General features: G+C 61.4%; 1 protein-coding gene across 1 annotated transcript in view; it reads left to right on the top strand.

Moving 5' to 3' along the window:
- Positions 1–9,196: 9,196 nt before the first annotated feature.
- The window catches only part of Plxnd1 (plexin D1), a 35,476-nt gene continuing 24,904 nt past the window's right edge, over positions 9,197–19,768 (top strand). Inside the window, exon 1 of the mRNA XM_090323988.1 lies at positions 9,197–10,558. Within this exon, the coding sequence (XP_090180114.1) occupies positions 9,200–10,558 (1,359 nt within the window). The 5' untranslated portion in view covers positions 9,197–9,199. The remainder of the gene's footprint in view (positions 10,559–19,768) is intronic.

Raw genomic sequence — 19,768 nt, 5'->3', positions numbered from 1 at the left:
TGTCCTCTTCCTCCAGCCTCCTTCCTGCTGCCAGCTCGGTGGCTTCCCCCAGGCGCATCAGTTACACCTCAGGCGCTGCATCCTGCCAGCCCCTCAGGCTGTGACTCACTTCCTGTTTCCGGGAGCTGGAAATAGCTGCTTCCCTGGCTGGACCCTGGTGGCTCCATCCCTAGGGGGTGAGGGGTGAGGAGAATCTGAGTCTGGGTTCCACCAAGGAAGTGGACACCACTAACGCCCCAGGCCTAGGATCTAAATCACACCACTCCAGCCAATTTACAAGTGCAGGGACATGGGATGGGAGACAGATCTGGCCCCGGGGTCCCCTCAGGGACAGGACCAGGAGGGCCTACCCTTGTATTGTGGCTAAGGCTTGAACAGACATCCCGCTACCTACACAGAGCACTGGGCCTGGAAGGGCAGCAGCAAAGGGATCTCCCCAAGGCTGTCTCCTGAGCAGAGGGCAGGTGTACCAGCGAGAGCCATGCAGGGCAAAGGCTGGGGTCCCTTGCATGGCTGGAGTGGTGGAGTCTACCACACTCAGCTATGGACAAGGGAACAGGACCTCAAAAGCTTTGAAGTTGGAGATAAACAACAGAACACACTTACAATAGCAAACGACCCTCAGGGAAAGGGAGGGAAGAGAGGAAAGGCAGAGGGCAGAGGGCACGGGCAGGCGGGGCTCAGACAGTAGTCTTGGGGCCAGAGGCAGACTGCTGGCGTGTTGGGAGGAGGTGAATTTAGTCTGAGTAGAGGGGAGGGCTGCGGTGTCTGGCATCTCCTGCATTCTGCCTTGGTAAAATGGTGATCTAGGCCAGGTTGCCAGGCTGTGGGGGATCTCAGCCTGGGTTTGGGACCCCAAAATGTGAGCCTCTGGCCTGGCCACTGACACCCTTTCCTGTTCCTGCCCAGGGTGGCAGGCAGGATGCCAGGCAGGGGCACTTGCGTGGGTTAGAAGTACTCTTGGAAGCCTGATAGAATGGCAGGAGAAGTGGGAGTTTGAGGCTATCCTGTCTCAAAAACTCGAAACCAAAACGTGGTCAAAGCCGGGTGCTGGTGGCAGCTCACACCTGTGATCCTGACTACTCAGGAGGCTGAGATCTGAGGACTGTGGTTCAAAGCCAACCCAGGCAGGAAAATCTCCCTTAGCTCCTGGCTCCTGAGGACTGCAGGGCCTTCTGTCCCCATGCTGATCCCACAGTCCCAGTGGCTCCCTCCTGCTCAGGAGAGCCAGGGCAGAGCTCTTACCCCCTGCTTCAAGTCCGAGCTTGACCTGCCTTTTTTGGGGGGGCCTGTTGAGGCTTGGACTCAGGGCCTGAGCACTGTTCTTGGACTTTCTCAAGGCTAGAGCTCTACCACTTGAGCTCAGCACCACTTCTGGCTTTTTTTTCTATGTATGTCGTACCGAGGAATTGAACCTGGGTCTTCATGCATGCTAGGCAAGCACTCCACCACTAGGCCAAACTCCCAGCTGACCTGCCTTTTGTGTGTGTGTGTGTGTGTGTGTGTGTGTGTGTGTGTGTGTGTGTGTGTGCGCTCGACCACTAGAACCACGTCTCCACTTCTTTTTGGTGTCTAATTGGAGAGAAGGACCTCACGAGTGTGCCTACCTGGACTGGCTTTGAACCATGGTCCTTGGATCGCAGCCTCCTGAGTAGGTAGGATTGTAGGGGAGCCGCTGGTACCCATGAGCCCCACTGCTCTCGTTTCCCCACAGCACCCGCCGCCCGGCACACCGTAGGTGCCAGTCCATCATGTGGAGAATGTAGAGTGAGGTGGCACTGGCTGGCCCAAGGACAGCCCCTCCGCTCAGCCTGGGCGCTATCACTCGGCTCCCCTGAGGCTGGGTGATCGGCCATGGGGCAGCGGCCTGGGGCAGGGGCCAGGCTGTGGGAGCCTTTTGGTCTTGGGCCGGTCGCACCTGGAGAATGAGCTAATCAGAGCGCCCCAGCCCACATCAGAGGTGGCTGAGGAATGAATGGAGACCCCTGCCACGTGTGGGAGCAAGCGGGCTTCCAGCAGCCTCCACCAGCTGCTGCTTCCCTTGGCGAGCACTTTGCCTCACATGGGAGTCTTGGCCCTGGGCTGGGACTACCCCTACCCCAGCACCGGAGGGGCAGCTTCACCCCCACTGTGCAGAGGGAGAATAGGGGCTCACAGGGATAAAGGATCTGTCCAAGTTGCCCTGGGCAGAACTGTCCACTGGACCTAAACCTATGATGTGTGGCCCATGCTGCCTGGAGACCCCAGGTGGTGGGGTCACCTGCAGCTATGAGCTGGGATGCGGAGGGGGGGGGGGCTGCTATGGTTTCTGGAACATTCCATCCTGGCAATTCCAGCCTCTCTGCGAACCTGTATGTTAACCGTCTTTCCCCAAGCCAGGGTGGGGTGGCCCTGTTCCAGAGGGGTGGGGCGGGGCATATGGTGACCAGAGACTAGGTGGAGAGAGGGCTGGGGCTGCCTCTGCCCTAGAGGCCCAGAGGTGGAGGGAGGACGTTCATTTGTTCATCTTTTATTCCCTTGTCCTGTGAGCCTGGTTTGAGTGCCCTCTGCCAGCTGGCTCAGCTCTGTGACGACCCCTGGTTGGCAGAGGAGTCTAAGCAGCCAATGGTTAGCTGGTATGAGCCTAGGTGGTGGCAGGTGGTCTGTGGAAGGCCTAGGAGGTGACCCTGGAGACTGTGCCTCCCCCTCATGGAGGAACACCTAGGAACAGGACTTCTGAGCCCTGGCTGAGAGGGGATGAGGAAGTGGAAGGAGAAATCCAGGCTCATCTCGAGACAGCAGTTGAGGCAGCAGAGCTGCTCCCGGGCAGGATGGATGGTGTCACCCAAAAGTCCCTAGAGAGCCACTTCCCAGTTCCTCAGCAGCGAGGGCAGGGAAAGCCAGCCGAGGGGCTGGAGGCCACTGGAGGGCCGTGCGAAGTCAGGCCAAGGTCAGAGACTGGACCGTCCAAGGCCAAAGCAGAGGTCAGGCTGTTGAAGGCCCAGAAAGCATATGGCATTTGGAGGACACTGGAGCTCAGCCGCAGGGACGGCAGACCAGGCTGCAGACTCCCAGCAGGCCTCAGCTCCCTGCCACAGCCACGCCACGCCCCCCTCCCACCAGCCCATGACACCACCACCTTTCTGTTCCCCTGTAGCTTCTGGAACGTTCTCTCCACCTCCCCAACTCCTCTGCATTCTGCACTTCCCAGTTCAAGGGTTCTGAGGAAAGAAGGCTCACATCCCTGGTGAGAATCTTCCACACCCAGTCCCACTCGCAGCTCCCCTGCTGGGGTGACAGAAGAACTGTGCGGCTGAAGGCTGGGCCTGGTGTGGGCCGTGTCTGCCCCAGGAGGATGGAAGGCAGGAGAGGAAGTTGGGTTCTCCACTCTGCAGACGCTGCCAGTGTGGAGATGAGATGGGAGGGGACTCCCCTGAGTTCCCGGCAATCAGCTGCAAGCTGGGATCATGGGGAAAGGGGCGCTCTGGGTAGCCACTCACACAACATGAGGTCAGCTGGGCAGCTCTCAGGCTGTCTGCATTTCTCTTGTGACCGGCATGATCATGCCAGCCTGGCACCCTCGCTACTCAGGAGGCTGAGATCTGAGGATCAAGATTCAAAGCCAGCTCAGGCAGTCACGTCTCCTCGACTCGTTTCTCCAATGAATCGCCAAAATGCCAGAAGAGCAGCAGTGGCTCAAGTGGTAGAATACTAGACTTGAGTGAAAAAACTTAGAGAGAGCACCCAGGCCCTGAGTTCAAGCCCCAGGACTGGTACAAAGAAAAAAAGCAAAAAAGAAAAGGAAAAGCTCATCCTGCATGGCAGGCATGTCTTGGAGTCTACGCACCCCAACTTCTCACGGGTCTGGTCTTGTCTCCTATAGTCCACTGAAGCAGGCAGCGCTGCAGTTGGGAGAGGCCACCCCCTCCTCCAGCCTACAGGAACCTGGCTCAGAAGAAGGGAACTTGAAGGAGGCATAGTCCACTAGGCAAGCGTTTCTAGAGAGGGCCTTTGGGCTGGAGCCTGAGGGGTGCAGGCAAGTTGTCCCAAGAACACAAGAGGAACTGTCCTTTCTGGAACTGAGACCATTGTAGGGATTCATGCGTAAGATTGTGCCCTGGGCTGGCCCACGCCAGTCTCTCCTCCATGGCCTGTGTGTGGCTGAATGAGAGAGCATCCCAGAGGGCTACTGTTGGCATTTGTGCCCAGCACACAGCAGGTGTCCTGGCAGGCGGCTCACCCTCTGCGCACCCAGAGTGTTTTCAGGAGATGAGAGGATCTTGCAGCCCACGTGGTGAGACCAGGACCGCGGGAGGGGGGGCTGGTGGAAGCAGAGTTCAGCCAGTCCAGATGCCATGCACAGACCCCAGTGCCACCACACAGGTGAGGCGCCAGGAGCCAGTGACAATGAGAGAAATGTTTTCAACCTTATGAAAAGGAATAGGTGTGATGAAGGGGTGGTGATGGGCCCGGGAGGGTGGGCACAGAGCGGGAGGGTGGGCACAGAGATGAGAGCACACCCTTCCCATCATTGCTTCATGATAACTGTCACCAACAATTTACCATGGACAGCCTGGAGCGGAAGGGACTCACACCCACCCACTTCATAGGTGCGGAAACGGAGGCCCAGAGAGGTCAAGGGCTCCCCCAGGTTACACAGAAATGAAGCCTAGAGCTGGGATCTGAGCCTAGGCTTGTTGGGAGGGCACCTTGAGGAGTGGAATCAGCAAGTTGGGATGAGATCCCCAGCCTTTCAGGGAGCAGCCACACACACACACACACACACACACACACACACACACACACACACACACACACACACGAGGCATGCATGTACCCCACCCCCACACCCCAGAAGGGAAGCGCCATTGGAAGGAGCGCTCAGGGCTCTGCCCACCACCTCCTTAGCTCGTGTCCTTAGGGCACAGTTACTGCCTTGTCCTTTGGTGTCCAGCCAGCCTACTGGGACCAGAGGCCCAGAGCCCTGATTGGTCAGGACACACGCACACTCAGAAGGCACGCATGGCAGAGCTGCCCGCCCGCCCGTGGGCTCTGCCCTGAGATGTGGTGCGGCACTTGTCCCACACTGATATCTGAAGCCTCACTTTCCCTGGCAGCAGCCTGGGAATGTGGAGGGAGTGTCGGGGGTAGCCTGCCCCTCAAGGCTGCCCTGGACAGAGGCCTCAGTGTGAGCCGCCCCAGGCCCTTCGAGGGCCCAGACCCATGACTGGTCGTCTGAGAATGCCGCCCATTATCCGCCACACAGAGCACAAAGGGGCCACGCGGGGGCTCGGCAGGCCAGGCGCCCGCCATGGGGGCACGGGGGGCCCTGCGTCCCCTGACGGCGGCACGGGGGTCAAGGACATGCCCTGAGTTGGGGGAGGGCTCCGCTCACATGCAGGAATGAGAGCCATTTCCTCTAGCCCCACAGGAACAAAGAGAAGACGGCCGCTGGGAGTCCCTGGACAGCCGAGCCTGTGTCCACAGGGGGCGGCGTGGCAAGATCACTGCCTCCTGCCAGTGTGCGCTCGGCAGCAACCGCTCTCCCCCACACTTTAGGTGACAGAGGGAGCTGTGCCTCCAGGTGGCATCTGCATTGGAGGGTTCTTCTGTCACTCCTGACCCAGGCCAGTGGACACGCCGGCAATGGCTGCAGCTCCAGTGTTGGGGAGCAAGGAGCGCAGGACACGGGCAGGGCTGGCGTGAACCGTCCATGTGCCGTGTATCTAGGACACGCTTCCGGGCCTTGTGCACTCAAGCTCATCAAAGCCACTCCTCGCCATCCGACTCGGGCCCCAGAGGACACCCCGTCCAGGCAGCTGCTCTGAGGATGGCAGCCACCACCAGGGTCCCTGAGGCCTCCTGCGTGGCCCAGTGAGGGGTGTGAGGAACCAGGGAGCTGGCACGCCAGCCAGCAGATCTCCAGTGGGCCAGGCGCTCTGACCCACTCCTGCTTCCTTCCCCAGTGTGGATTCAGCCCTTTCCACGTACTGTAGCTGTGAGCCCCAGAGGCAACACTGCCCAGCTCACCCGGTGGCTCAGGCAGGGCTTGACCCCGAGTGCGGGGGTCTCCACTCCAAGTCAGAGGGCAGAGGGACACAAGTGGCTAAGAGCAGAGTTGAGGCAGGGGTGCGCTGTGCAGCTGCAGGCAAGCAGTGGAACCTCTCTGACCGTGTGTCCCTGTCTGTGACACAGAGCTGATAGTTCCAGGAGGTGCGGAAGAGCAGAGCCCTGGGGTGCCCAGTGAAGGCCTGGCTGCCCTGGTATGCTACACATCGAGCAGGCTTCCTGCAGGCGAAGGCTCTCCAGGCCCAGCCAGGGGGCACAGGACAGGAACCCCCTCTTCCCAGGGGAGCTCTGGCCCCACTGTTATTTTTTCCAATTGAAGAAGAAAAACACTTCCTCCTTCCCTCTTCCTCCTCCCCCTCCTCCTCCAGTTCTGCGGGGCAGGCAGAGGAAGGGCCGAGCAGGCGGAATGGGGGAGGGGGTGCTATCCTTATCAGCACGGGGACTGGGCTTTTCCCAAGGTTTTTAGAGCTTCAGGCATCTTTGTACCACCTGTGCTATGACCTACTTCATATTTTTAACTCACTTGTTAAAGATTTCCATAAATGCATTTATGGGGGAGTTTGACATCATTATTTTCATGGAAACCAGGGCCCAAACTAGAAAGAAACGACAAATATAAAGGTCTAGCTCTTAAGAAAGGTGATGTCACACTAACCCTGAGCTCAAGACCTTCTTTCTATTAAAAAGGGACAATGACAAATGTTACGAAGTCATTAAAGACGACTTAGGCCCAGACTGAGCGCTTGTGATCTAATCAGGAGCAGAGAGAGCCAGGGCCTGAGTCACAATGAGATTTCTACCCTGCCACAGGCAGTAGGGCTGCTAATTCAGAGTTAGCCAGTGCAGGGTAGGGTACCTCCCCTCAGAATCCCCCTCAAATCCCACTTGGGGAGACAGTGATGGCATCATAGTGAAAGCTCATTCCTGCCTTCCTTCCCTGACCTGAGTGCTCCCAGATCTGGGTTTGAATCTTCACCCTGTGACTAGCCCTCATTTTGGCCATCCATGAAATGGGCCCCCCATAATGCCAGCCTTGTCCGTTGGCTGCAAGAATAGTCCTGGGCCGAGATGTGGGCCCTGACCTTCTGTTCCTTGGCTGTCTTCTTCTGCTCCCTGTGACTCAATGGAGGGAAACTCGAATTGGCCAAGGACCTGTGCTCCCTGTTAGGTTAATCCGCCAAGAATCACAGGAGTAGAGCTGCTATTACCAGCCTCAGTTTCCAGCAAGAATACCAACTCAAGGGCAAGTGCCTTGCCCAAGGCCATCTAGCACTTTCTACTTCCATTGTATTAGAAGACACTTAGCCTGGAACTTAATGTCATCCCAACAGCTCCAAGTTAGCAGCTTACAAGGCATTTAGGAGGCCTGTGTGTCCAGAGTCCAGAACAATCCCTGTGCACTGGCCTCAGCAGCATTCTCCTCAAGGCTCAGTGGGGGGAGCTGCAGGATGCGGCAAGAGGAGCGGAGACAGGAAGGAAGCCAGGAGGGGAGTGGTGGGGTGGGGACTGAGAGGAGAGATAGAGACCAGCACTGAGACAGAGCGGAAAGGGGAGGGGAAGAGAGCCCAAGCCAAGAGAGGAACCAGCGCTGAGGGGAGAGAGCTGGGGTGGGAGGCTGAGAGTGATGGGGCCAGAGGGGACCCCAGGGGCCTCTGCTCAGTAGCCTCCAGGGGGGTACAACATGGCCTCCCATCCAAAGGTGGAAGAGGTCCCCTGACTTAGCCTGGATGGCAAGGTTCCTCTTTTTCTTGGGGGGAGGGAGGGAGTCCAATTTCCTGTTCGGCCATCAAATCTATGACAAGATTCGGGCATGCAAGGAGTCGAAGGAGGCAGGCAGTGGCAGAGGGGTGAGGGGTGGGGTCCAGAAGTGGGGTGGCTGTAGGTCCACTGTTTCCTGCCAGCCCCAACGCTGTGGCTACTAAAAACCCCTGCTCTTCCTTTCTGTTGGGTAGGACCAGGCAGAGGCCAGGCCTCAATTCAGCGTAGGGGTCACCAGACCCACCCGTAGCACACAGAGGTCTGGTAAGACCCATCCTGAGAGGCCGGAGCCAGGACAACACTTGGGTCACTGGCTGTCCCCGGGAGCCATGTACTGGGACCTGTGTCTCACTGGGGCCTCAGTTTCCCTCTTTGTGAAATGGCAGGGCAGGGCTGACCACGGAGGGTGCCATGTGCGTCCAGGGGCACCTCCTTGGAGCAGGGCCAGCCATGACAGGCTGCCAGGGCGCTGGGAACCCCTAGGCCCGGGTCCCAGGGCCTGCCTGCTCCTTGGGGGGGGGGGAGGTCTCCCTCGAAAGCCAGAAGGGTGTTAGGTCCTTCCCAAGCCTGGACCAAGAGCCGGCTGCACTGTAGGGCGAGGCACTGCTTGGAGGGCCACTGCCGCGGGGACCAGGGTGGCTCTGGGTGTGGGCCTGCCCGGCCTGCGCCCCCAGCCTGGGGGGGGACATGTTCCCCCCCCCCCCCAGTGACCTCCTGGTTCTGTTATCCGAGCCCAAGTCTCCACCGCTGACTCTGCTGCCTCAGCGCCTCCAGGGCTGCGCCCGGGTCTGGCTGGCCTCGGAGGAGGTGCCAGGGCCTCGACAGTGCCCGAGGCCCCCCGTGGCCTGAGAGGCGCCGGGAGCGGTGCGCGCTCCGGGGGAGGAGTGGGGAGCGGGCCGGGGGCGCGGGGAGCGGCGCGGGGCGGGGCTGGGCGAGGCGGCGTCGGGGGGAGGAGAGGCGAGGGGCAGCCACGGCCGCACGCACGGGCACGGACGGACGCGGGGCGGACCGGGAAGAAGCGGGAGAGCAGGAGGGCCAGGCCGGGGCGAAGTGGCGAGGCCACGCGGGGGACGCAGCCGGCGGCCGCCCGAGGTCCGGGGAGGCGGCGGGGCGGCGACCTCCGACAGCGGGGCGGGCCGGGGGCGGGGCCGCGGGAGGGCGTGGTCACCGGGGGCGGGGCCGACAGGGGGCGTGGCCTCCTCCCCGCCCCGCCCCCGGGCTGTGCCGCGCGGCTGAGCCGGGCCGGGGCGCCGGGGCCGGGGGCGGCGAGCGCGGGCAGGAAGCGCCTCGCGGCCCGGGCCCGCCCCCCGCCTCTCGCCGCCTCCGGGCTCCCGGCTCCCGGCCGCGCCGCGCCCCATGCACTCGCCGCGCCGCGCAGCCCGCGCTCGCCCGGATGGCTCGTCGCGCCGCGGGCGGCGCAGCCCCTAGCGCCCGGGCCGCCGCGCCTACCCGGCCGCCGCCGCGCCCGCCCTCCCCGGGCCCGAGGGGCGCCTCGCCGTGCCCGCCGCCGTCGCCGCTGCCGCTGCTGCTGCTGCTGCTGCCGCTGCTGCTGCCGGGGGCGGCGCGGGTCGGCGCCCTGGAGATCCAGCGCCGCTTCCCCTCGCCCACGCCCACCAACAACTTCGTCCTGGACGGCGCGGCGGGCACCGTGTACCTGGCGGCCGTCAACCGCCTGTACCAGCTGTCGGGCGCCAACCTGAGCCTGGAGGCCGAGGCGGCCGTGGGCCCGGTGGCCGACAACCCGCTGTGTCACGCCCCGCAGCTCCCGCAGTCCTCGTGCGGGCACCCGCGGCGCCTGACCGACAACTACAACAAGATCCTGCAGCTGGACCCCGGCCAGGGCCTGGTGGTCGCGTGCGGCACCATCTACCAGGGCTTCTGCCAGCTGCGGCGCCGGGGCAACATCTCGGCCCTGGCCGTGCACTTCCCGCCCGCCGCGCCGCCCGCCGCGCCCGTCAGCGTGTTCCCCAGCATGCTCAACGTGGCCGCCAACCACCCGAACGCGTCCACCGTGGGGCTGGTGCTGCCGCCCGCCGCCGGCGCCGCGGGCAGCCGTCTGCTGGTGGGCGCCACGTTCACGGGCTTCGGCAGCGCCTTCTTCCCGCGCAACAACAGCCTGGAGGACCACCGCTTCGAGAACACGCCCGAGATCTCCATCCGCTCCCTGGACGCGAGCGGCGACCCGGCCAAGCTCTTCACCTACGACCTCAACCCCTCCGACGACAACATCTTCAAGATCAAGCAGGGCGCCAAGGAGCAGCACAAGCTGGGCTTCGTGCGCGCCTTCCTGCACCCGCCCGCGCCGCCGCCCGGCGCCGAGCCCTACGCCTACCTGGCGCTCAACAGCGAGGCGCGCGCGGGCGACAAGGACAGCCAGGCGCGGAGCCTGCTGGCGCGCATCTGCCTGCCCCGCGCCGCCGACGGCGACCCCGAGAAGCTCACCGAGTCCTACGTGCAGCTCGGCCTGCAGTGCGCGGGCGGCGCGGGCCGCGGCGACCTCTACAGCCGCCTGGTGTCCGTCTTCCCCGAGCGCGAGCTGCTCTTCGCCGTCTTCGAGCGCACCCCGAGCGGCCCCGCGGCCCGCGCCGCCGCCCCGGCCGCGCTCTGCGCCTTCCGCTTCGCCGACGTGCACGCCGCCATCCGCGCCGCGCGCACCTCCTGCTTCGTGGCGCCCGCGCCCGACGTGGTGGCCGTGCTCGACAGCGTGGTGCAGGGCAGCGGGCCGACCTGCGAGCCCAAGCCCAACATCCAGGTACGCAGGGCGCGGCTCCGGACGGGTGGGGCCCGGGGGTGGACGGGAGGGAGGGGAACCCGCGCCGTGGGCGTCCGGGTGAGCTGGGGGACCCAGGCTTGTGTGCCCCCGGGATGCAGCTGACCGACCACCTGTGATGGCTCAGGCACCAGTGGGGTCACGGGTGTGCCTTCCAAGTCTACCAGGAGAGTCCAGGTTGCCAGCAATACCCCGTGCTTCCTAGAGGGATCACATACAGCCAAGCGTGCACCGAGGGGGGGGGGGCACAGGTGTGTGCAGAGCACAGAGCAAGGGGCTGCCCGCCACGCCGAGGGTGTGATGTCAGCTCTGTGAGCCTCTTGGTTACGATTGCACACCGGGCAGGTGTGTGCACAGGTGGGGCGGGCTGCTGGAATTACAGGTGTGCACCGCGGCCCTTGGTGACACCTGCTATGTCCATTAACATGGGTGCCCCTGAGTTGGGGCTGGCGGGTGGAGAGGTGCCCGCATGCCCTGTCAAGCGGTGGACAAGCCAGTGTGAGGCCAACTTACTCTGCCCACTCAGCAAATCCTGAGCACGTAGCAGTGTACCTGGCCCTGCGGAGCCAGAGTTCACACTGTGTGTTGTGTGAGTCCCTGCTGTGGGTGTCCTCCTGCTCTCACACCCATTGCACAGATCAACAGGCACAGAGAGGTTAATAAACAGGCTCAGGACTGCCCCCCCTGAGACCTGGCGGAGGTGGGAGTTGAAGGTAGACTGGCCTCAGTGCCTGTGTGATTCTGTGTGGGGCTTTGCTGCCCGCCAGCCCAGGGTGGTGGGGGCTCTGGAGGGCTCAGGTAGCCACTGTGAGCAGAGGCAGGGCTGGGAGGCCCGGGAAGAGTGAGGAGGGGCATGGGTGTGCACTGGCCCCGTGTCTGAGGTGGGCAGTGGCACGGGGACTGGGGCAGGGCCGCTGTGTGTTGGTTGAGGAAGAGAGGCGGCTTGCACACCACAAGAGGCACTTCTGCCAGCGGCCTTGAGTCATGAGGCCCTGACATGATGCCCGGCATTGCAAAATGCTAGACCTAGCCTGGGGTAACCACCGAGTCCCTTGAGCCCTGCCCTGTCCCTTCTTGGAGGCCTGCAGCGATGGCCAGGCTCTCCTGGGATCCCTTCTTCCCAGTGGGCCACTCAGTACTGGGGCCTGTCTGAGGTGCCCTCCCATGTCGCCCGCCACTGTCAGCCCCACGTGAAAGGCCACGTGAGTGAAGGGCGCACCATCCCCCAGAGGCTCCAAGGCCGGGCTCAATGCTGCCTCCACTGTGGCCACGAGCCCCATGTGGCTCTTTGGCCCTGGGGATCTGGGGCTGGAAGGAAAACCAGGAGGCCTCGTGAAGCCCAGTGGCCTCCTTCCAGGCCACTCTGGGCAGAGCCTGCCTGTGCTGGCCCCTTGCTGAGTTGGTTTGTGGGGTTCCACAGCTGTCCACTCCCCCTCTGGCAAGGACTGGCCTGGTTCCCATGGCCCTAGCGTTTCCCCCCCACACACACTGGTCAGTGACTCACCCTGCTGCGGTTGGCTGGGGGAGAAGAGTCCTTCCAGGAGGGGGCAGGGCCTCTTCAGAGATAACTGCCCCAGGGGCACGGTGACCAAGGCCTTCCATCCCAGGTCACCCAGGTGCCCCGCCAAGGCCCTTGCAGGGTGGCCCCAGCAGCAGCGTGGGCACAGGCTAAAATAGCCACCTGGGGTGGGTGCCAGTTGGGGGATGGATGGGGGACAGGTGGGGTACTGCTTGCATTTTGATAATGCATGTGATTTGCGTCTGCTCCGTCACCTGTCCTGGGGGGGGGCAGTCTTGGGCACAATAACCTCTGAGCTTCTATTTATCCTCTGCAAAGGAAGGACCATGGGGACACCCCTGGTGACAAAGGTTGGAATTCTGGGTGCCACAAACAGTAAGATGATCCTGTCGCCCCAGGGAGCGTGGTTGGCATGGCTCTGGGCTTGGAACTGGACAGCAGGCAGTATCTTCACTTGGTTTGTTCTGCAGAACGAACCCCACCCTGTCCCACCTGTAGTCACCCCCTCCCCTACCCCCGGGAAAGGACCCTGAGCATTTAACTAAGGCATCCCCAGAGACTCCGGCTTTCTGCCCTCAGGGGGGCGGTACAGTGACCCGAAGCCAGGCCTGAGGCTTGCAGGGTCATGAGTGCTGTCACGGGAGGCCTGGGAAGCGGTGGTTGAGCTGGAGGAAGCTGGGAAAGCCAGAGGACAAGGAGGCAGGGGCCTGTGCCGGGAGAGTGCCGGGCAGAGGCCTGGAGAGGGAGGTGGCCGGGCAGCTAGAGGACCTACAGGGGTGGTCAGCATGGTGAGAGTGGGGGGAGGAAGCCTGGGAAAAGGGTGGGTGCTGAGTAAGCTGTCCGGGCATCCGCACATCCGCCCAGGGAGTGGGGAGGTACAGGGGTCCCTGCCTTCTCCTGTGCAGGCTGGGGTGGCAAGGAGACTTCATGGGAACGAGCAGGGGTGGGGGAAGACCTGGGGCACGCAGCAGACGGCTGCCCGTTGCTGGGGTGGCTGGAAATTCTTTTAGAAAGTCTGTGGGAGGGTAGCGGGGAGAGGGAGGGATGGAGGTGGGAGGGCCCCTCTTCTTTTGCAAAGATTTCTTGTGCTTGCTTTGTGCCCAGTCAGATGTGGACTGGGGTGAAGGTCTGGAGGGAAGCGGGGGGGGGGGCCCTCAGACCTCAGAGGACAGGATGGGGAGAGAGGAGAGAAGCTGCAGCCTCTGGGGACAGCTGGGTTTGGCCCTGGAGTTCTTGTGTGGCACCGGCTGGGACGAGTGGGGCTGGGCGTGGAGCAGGACCTCTCTTTCCATGACGGGGCTACTTCACCTCCACTGCTGCGTCCTCCAGTGTCTCTGGAGCTGCCCCTGCCGCAGGCCTCCCTGGGGCTTGGGCATCCCCACCACCCCTGCTTCTCACCCTGCAGGCAACACTCCCGCAGGCAGGGGATGAATCTGTGCTGTTGTGGTGGGCTGCCGAGAGCCCTTAGAGGGGGAGACACTGGGTTCCCAACTTTTGGAGGACCCTAACTTTGTCCTCAGTTGTTATAGCATACTTGGGGCTTCCTAGGATATTTTATAAGAGAAATCGAGGGAAGGAATTTGCCTTGTATGGTGGTGCAGGCCTTCAGAGATAGGAAGATAGCAAGTTCAAGGTCAGCTTGGACTCTACAGACTTTGTCTCAGAGAAGAAAAGAAATGAACCTCCCACCCCCTGCAGGGGTCTCTTTCCTCAGGACACAGCCTGTTTGACAGGAGAGCACCTCAGTGGGGAAACTGAGGCCAAGGGTTAACCCAGCAAAGTGGGGGCCAGCCAAGACCGAGACTCCCTTCCCTGACGCAGCCTTTGAATGACCATAACATTGTGTGTTCACATCACAAGAAACACGACCGGCGAGTGCCAGGGCTGCGTTCTCAAGGTGTCTTTTTATAGTAAAGGTAGAAAAAGCCCGGAGGCAGTTTTAGGCTGGCATGCGGTGGGTGGGTGCACGTGCCAGGAAGGTATTTTCTGCATCAGCAGAGGGTGGAGGCAAGCGTTGCCAAGCTGGGCTTTCTGCTCCAGCAGGGGTTGGGAGTGAGTGCCCAGAGCCAAAGCGTCCGCAGAGACCCTCGGCAAGAATGAGGCAGGGCTCAGCTGAGTTGGCAGAGAGAGGTCCCGGGCGAGTGGGGATAAAGGTGTCATCTAACGTCAGGCTGTGTGACTCAGAGTCAGGCATTTGCTCTCTCTGAACCCCAGGCTTTCTCATCCTAGACAAGAGCCAGTGCCTGCTTCCAAGGATGTGGGTAGATAAAAACCTCACACACAGGGCCCAGGAAATGGCAGGTGCAGAGAGAGAGAGAGAGGAGCTGAGAACGGAGCTAGGTGTGCAGAACAGGGGAGGTGCTCAGAGGTGAGTGGGTTAGGAGCTGGAGCAGAGATCAAAGCAGGCTGTGGAGGGTTAGGGGTGAGGCAAGGTGGAAGGGTGTGGTAAGGAGGCTGCAGTGTCTGAGAGAGAGCGTGTGCTTGCGTGTGCACAGGCATGCGTGTGTGGCACAAGCCTATACTCACTTGCTGGGGACTGAGCCCAGGTCTTCATGAGTGCTGGACAAGTTCTCGGCCCAGACTCCAGCACGCTCGGCTTAGCGCTTCTCAGACAGCCATCCTTACCGCCTCTGTTTAGAGATGGCTCACGCCTAGAATCTTAGCTACTCAGGAGGCGGAGATGTCAGCCAGCCAGGGCAGGAAAGTCTGTGAGTCCAAAGAAAGACCAAAAAGCCAGAAATGGGGCCAGGAGTGTGGCCTAGTGGTAGAGTGCTTGCCTAGCATGCATGAAGACCCGGGTTCGATTCCTTGGTACCACATATATAGAAAAAAAAGCCGGAAGTGGTGCTGAGGCTCAAGTGGTAGAGCTCTAGCCTTGAGAAAGTCCAAGGACAGTGCTCAGGCCCTGAGCTCAAGCCCAGGACTGGCCCAAGTGGTAGAGCACTAGTCTTGAGTGAAAACAGCTAAGGGACAGTACTGAGGCCCGGAGAGGGGAAGGGACACACAGCTGGAGACTGGGATTACAGACTGCGGGCTGCTGGCTGGCTGTGGAGTCTCTGGGCCTGCGCCTGCTGGGTAGTCGGCCCGGAGCTGCAGGTCCCCTGGGTCTGGGATGTGGTTATTTGGTGGCCTGTCTGTGACAATATCTCCCTGGGGGCCTGGTGGAGGCCAGGTGCGGCCGCAGGTGGGGAGCAGGGTGCTGTGGCTACCCTGAGGGCATCCAGGGCCAGGGGGCCACTTGACTGAGCCCCGCTCCCAAAGTGCCGTGTCTTAGTGGGCTCTGGTGGTGCCTGCTTGTAACCGCAGCTCTCAGGAGAGAGCGGAGACAGGAGAATAGTGTATGCAAGGCCAACCTGGGCTACAGAGCTAGAGCCTGTCACAAAGCAAACAAACCCAAAAGCAAGTAGTGCCCCCGTCGGAAGGGCAGATCCTCACCAGCCTGTGTGCAGATGGTGCATGAGGTCCTGCGTCTCTGTGAACGCAGAGTCCACGGGTCTCCAGGCACGTGGAGCTGGGGTGCGTCCCGGCCCTGCTGGAAGGTGGCATTGGTGCCACCTTCACTTCCCTCCCTGTGCCTTCCGGCCGAGCCCATGTCCTCCCCTGGCCTTCTGTGCCACGGCTCAGTGCATGAGACCAGAGCTGGGGGGCGGGGGGAGAGGACCCTGAGCCCTGGGAAGACAGCCCCTTCCCTCTCTAGGCCTCAGTTTCCCCGTCTCAGGTGTGGCAAGGTAGCTCTTGCATGGCCACTGCCGTGGCACTGTGAGCGCATAGCCCCTTCCTGTGAAGGATCTGATGGTTCTCCAGTTCATAGGAGGTGAAGCCAGGGCCACACCATGGGCAGGAAGAGGAGCTAGGACACTGTCACCAAGCCTGAGCTTGTCACCTTAACATGTGTCATTTGTGCTTCTGGGGGGGGAGGGTCCTCTAGAGTGGGGGAGAATGGGAGGGGCCTGACCTTGTGATGTGATGCCCCCCAAAGAGGCGAGCCACACTCCATCCCTGTCCACTGGGGCCTCAGAGAGCTGGGGCACTGTCCCTCGTGCCATGTTGGACTGAAGAGGCTGGGTGTCCTGGAGATGGGGGCATCAGAGCAGTACTCGCCCTGCTGGGCCTGGGGGTGAAGGCATGGACGGAGCCTCAGGGTACTGCAGTCAGCCATGGGAGGGGGCCGCTGTTTTGATTCTGTGCCCTCCCAATGCCCACAGGTGCGGGAAGGGGCCTGGCTGTGGCTGGACCAGGTGACTCCAGCGGTACATCCAGGCTGACGGCCAGCTGTCCCCGTGGGGGGAGGCCGGCCCCCCGAGTCCCCAAGCCAGCCTCGTGGAGTTGGTCCTGGTTACCCTGAGCAGAGCTTTTGGTTTTTTGGTTTTGGGTTTTTTTCTCTCTCACAAAAGCCCAGCCAAACAGGCTGTCCGGGCCTGAGCCAGCAGAAGCCCACACAGCCCATCTACCCCCACACTGGATGCCCCTCTGCCAGTCCACCACCCCTGCCCTGAAACCTGATAGATAAATCACAGCAGGAACGGGCGGGAGCTGGAGCCTGCAGCTGCATTAGAGGCCGCAAGGCCCCAGGGACTGGCTCTGCACTTTCCACTTACTTCTTACTGTGATCAGTAAATAACAGGGGGTGGGGAGTGGCCTTGAGGAGAGGCTGCTGCCCTGATTGGGGTTGGCGGATGTCCATCATCTTCCCCGGCTAGGCTCTTCTCCCTCCCCCGCTGGCCTCCGTTTGAGGTGGCCCAGTCCTCTAGGAGTAGCTGTGCCTCCGTGGGCCTCAGTTTCTCTGACTTTCTAGCTGGACCTTCCCCATACTGAGTTTCCAGGAGCTGCGTGTGGATCTGACCATGGAACGCAGGCCCCCTGAGTCAACCTGCCCACCCCAGGTTCGGGTCCAGCCTCTGGCAGGAGCATCCCTGGGGGCTGCCTCTCCCCCTGGCTTCCATTTCCTTTACTACAGGGGAATATCCACTCAGTGGGGGGCAGAGGCAGCCCACAAAAGGCCAAACAACTGCCCCCGCTGCCCTGGTCTGATGGCACTGTGTCCGTCTTAGAGAGCTGGCCCAGCCTGGCAGGACTGGTGTCACCTCTGAACCAGTCTGACATTTGCCCTGGCAGTGCATGGCACCCGCTGAGTCTGGATTCCCATAGGGTGCGGGTGGACAGGAGAGTGAGAGCCCAGTGTGACCCGGGCCAGGGCCCCAGAGGCAGCCCTGTCAAGCTTCTCCCACCTGGCCCTTGCAGGGGACAAGTGGCATGGGAGATGTTCCAAGTGAGTACCACAAGCGTCAGCACCCCTCAGAGTGTGCGCCAGGAGGGGCTGGGACAGAGGGGGAGGGCAGAACAGCAGACCAAACAACCAGCCCGGCCGCCTTCTGAAGGTCTAGCGGTCCTGTGCCTACCCTGCACTCAGCACTCACCCAGCCCAGGTGCCCTCCCCAGGGCGGCGCAGGGAGGCTCTGCACATCTGGACCTCAGTTTCCTTGTCTGTAAAACGTCTGGTTCACAGGCAGCTGAGGGGTAGCGCTCTGCACAGAACCCCTCTGTCCGGGCCTCTGACAGCATCGAGAGGCAGCCTGTTCTGAAGAGGGGGAGCTGGAGCTCAGAGCCAGGATGTTGCAGGCAAAATGGACAGTCCATGCCTGGAGGGCGGGCCCTGCACGGCTGGCTTTGCAGGACTCTCTCCATGCATCCATCACAAGACTTGTGCGCCCTCTCCAGCTCCCACCCGCTCCCCGTCCTGTCCCCTAGGTCCCCCTGCCTGAAGGAGACAGGGCCCAGCGGACCCCATGTGCTCTGTTCCAGTTGAGGACCACTTGGCCAGGATCAAGGGGCCCAGGCCACGGAGGCCAGGGCCACAGAGCTGGGCCTTGAGGGCTGGGAGGCCAGCTGACCAGGAGCGGGGAGGGGAGGGGTGTTCAGCTGCAGAGCAGCAGTTAACGTTTGGGACTTGTTTTCCCCCTTGCTTTTGCCTTAGGTAGAGCCTTGTTCTGTAGCACAGGGTGGACTTGAACTCTCAGGTGTGCTCAACCAGACTCAGCTTCTTTCTTTCTTTAAATAATTGCTTTATTCTGAGATAATTTTAGATTCACAGGAAAACTGCGAAGACACACTGACAGTGCCTGTACCCCTCCCCCGCTCCCCACTGCTAACGTCTTACATTACCACGGCCCATTTGTCCAGGCGGAGGCCCGCGTAGAAACATTACTTCCCACTGAACTCCACATTAACTCAGCCAGTGCTCTCCGCAGTCCCAAGTTGCCTCTAATGCCAAGCTTGCCAAAAGAAAAAAAAATGCATGCCTGCCCCCTCTGGAGGCTGTGCCCCAGCCCCTTAGCCGGGCACAAGTGCCTGCCTGTTCAGGACAGGACTGTGGCTGTGCAAGCTGGGGGTGCCCTCCAAGGACCCCACCCCTGAGAGTGCTATCTGCAGAGGCCCTGGGGCTGGTGGGGGCTGCGCTTGCCCCTCCAGCTGGCCATGGCGGGCATCAACACAGACCCAGTTGGTAGTAAGATTGACACGTCAGAGTTTTAGTGGTTTGAGTGGAGGCAGCCAGCTTGATGAGGAGGGGACAGCCTGCCCTCAGAAAGCATCAGGGATCTGTGACCATTGGTTAGCCCATTTTAAGGGAGGGTAGATGAAGGCTCGTAGGGAAACCAAAGCTAGCGGCCTGGCGCTGTCTCTGTTGGTAAGCCCCAGTCGCGAAGGTCCACAGTGCCAGACTGGAGATGGTGGGTGCGGGCTGCGCTCAGAGAGGGTGATCCCTGGGGACCAGAGGGGCCGGGCTGCTGGGGGCTGGCCTGCAGTCGCTGCCCCATGGACTATGGGGAGGAATTGTGGGTGACCCCACAGGACAGAGCACTGTGACCCTAGAGTGACGCTGGGCCACGCGCACCATGGCTGCTGGTCTACAGTCCTGGCCCTTGTCCCCTTCCTGGGCTTGTAATTCCTACTGGGAGCAGGGACATGGGGGGGGGGAGCATTTCCCAGTTGTCTAGGCCTGGGGCATGGTCATCCAGCTTCTGTCCAAGCAAGTTGGCTTGCGGCCTGAGACACCTCAGATTCCCCTTTAATTTTTTTTTTTTAGATTTTATTTTTAGGATAAGGGGGGAAAAAGTTGGGGTAAAGGCTTTTTAGAAAATTCCTCGCGCACAGAATTAATGGCTTGTGAACGTCAGGGCAGGCAGGCGAGAGCTGGGCTCCCAGCCGGCTCCCAGCCCCTCCTCCTGCTGCTGTGGCCCACAAATCACCCCGCCAGGCCTGGCTTTTCCCAGGACCCCTACTCTGGCTGCACTGGGCCCCCCATGGAGGATTCAGAGCAGGAAACCCCCAAATGCCATCCAAGGTCCCCAGGTCTCCCCTCCCAGAGCTCATCCCCCACCCCAGAGTTTACAGCTGTAACTTTAAAGCAACTTATTATTTAATGACGCAAGTAATCCATATTCAGTGAAGAGAAGTTATATAACTTGCAGGAAGTGCCTTCCCCGTCCTCCCGTGAGCTGGCCAAGACCCCTCACCCCTTGTGGGGCTGCAGGATGGCTAAAGGGGAGCCAGCCTGGGAGACAGCCCAGTGCCCACCTCAGCCAGCTGCCCGCTGGGACACACACAGGACCAAGCAGAAGGGAAGGAGCCTCGGTGGGGGTTCTCCCCTCCCCGTCGTCATCTGTGGTTTCTCT

The sequence above is a fragment of the Megascapheus bottae genome, chromosome 33 (genome assembly GCF_031878675.1).
Source record: "Megascapheus bottae isolate mThoBot1 chromosome 33, mThoBot2.hap1, whole genome shotgun sequence".
Taxonomy (NCBI): Eukaryota; Metazoa; Chordata; class Mammalia; order Rodentia; family Geomyidae; genus Megascapheus; species Megascapheus bottae.
Note: the sequence above shows the minus strand (reverse complement) of the source record. Positions and strands in the feature narration are given on the sequence as shown.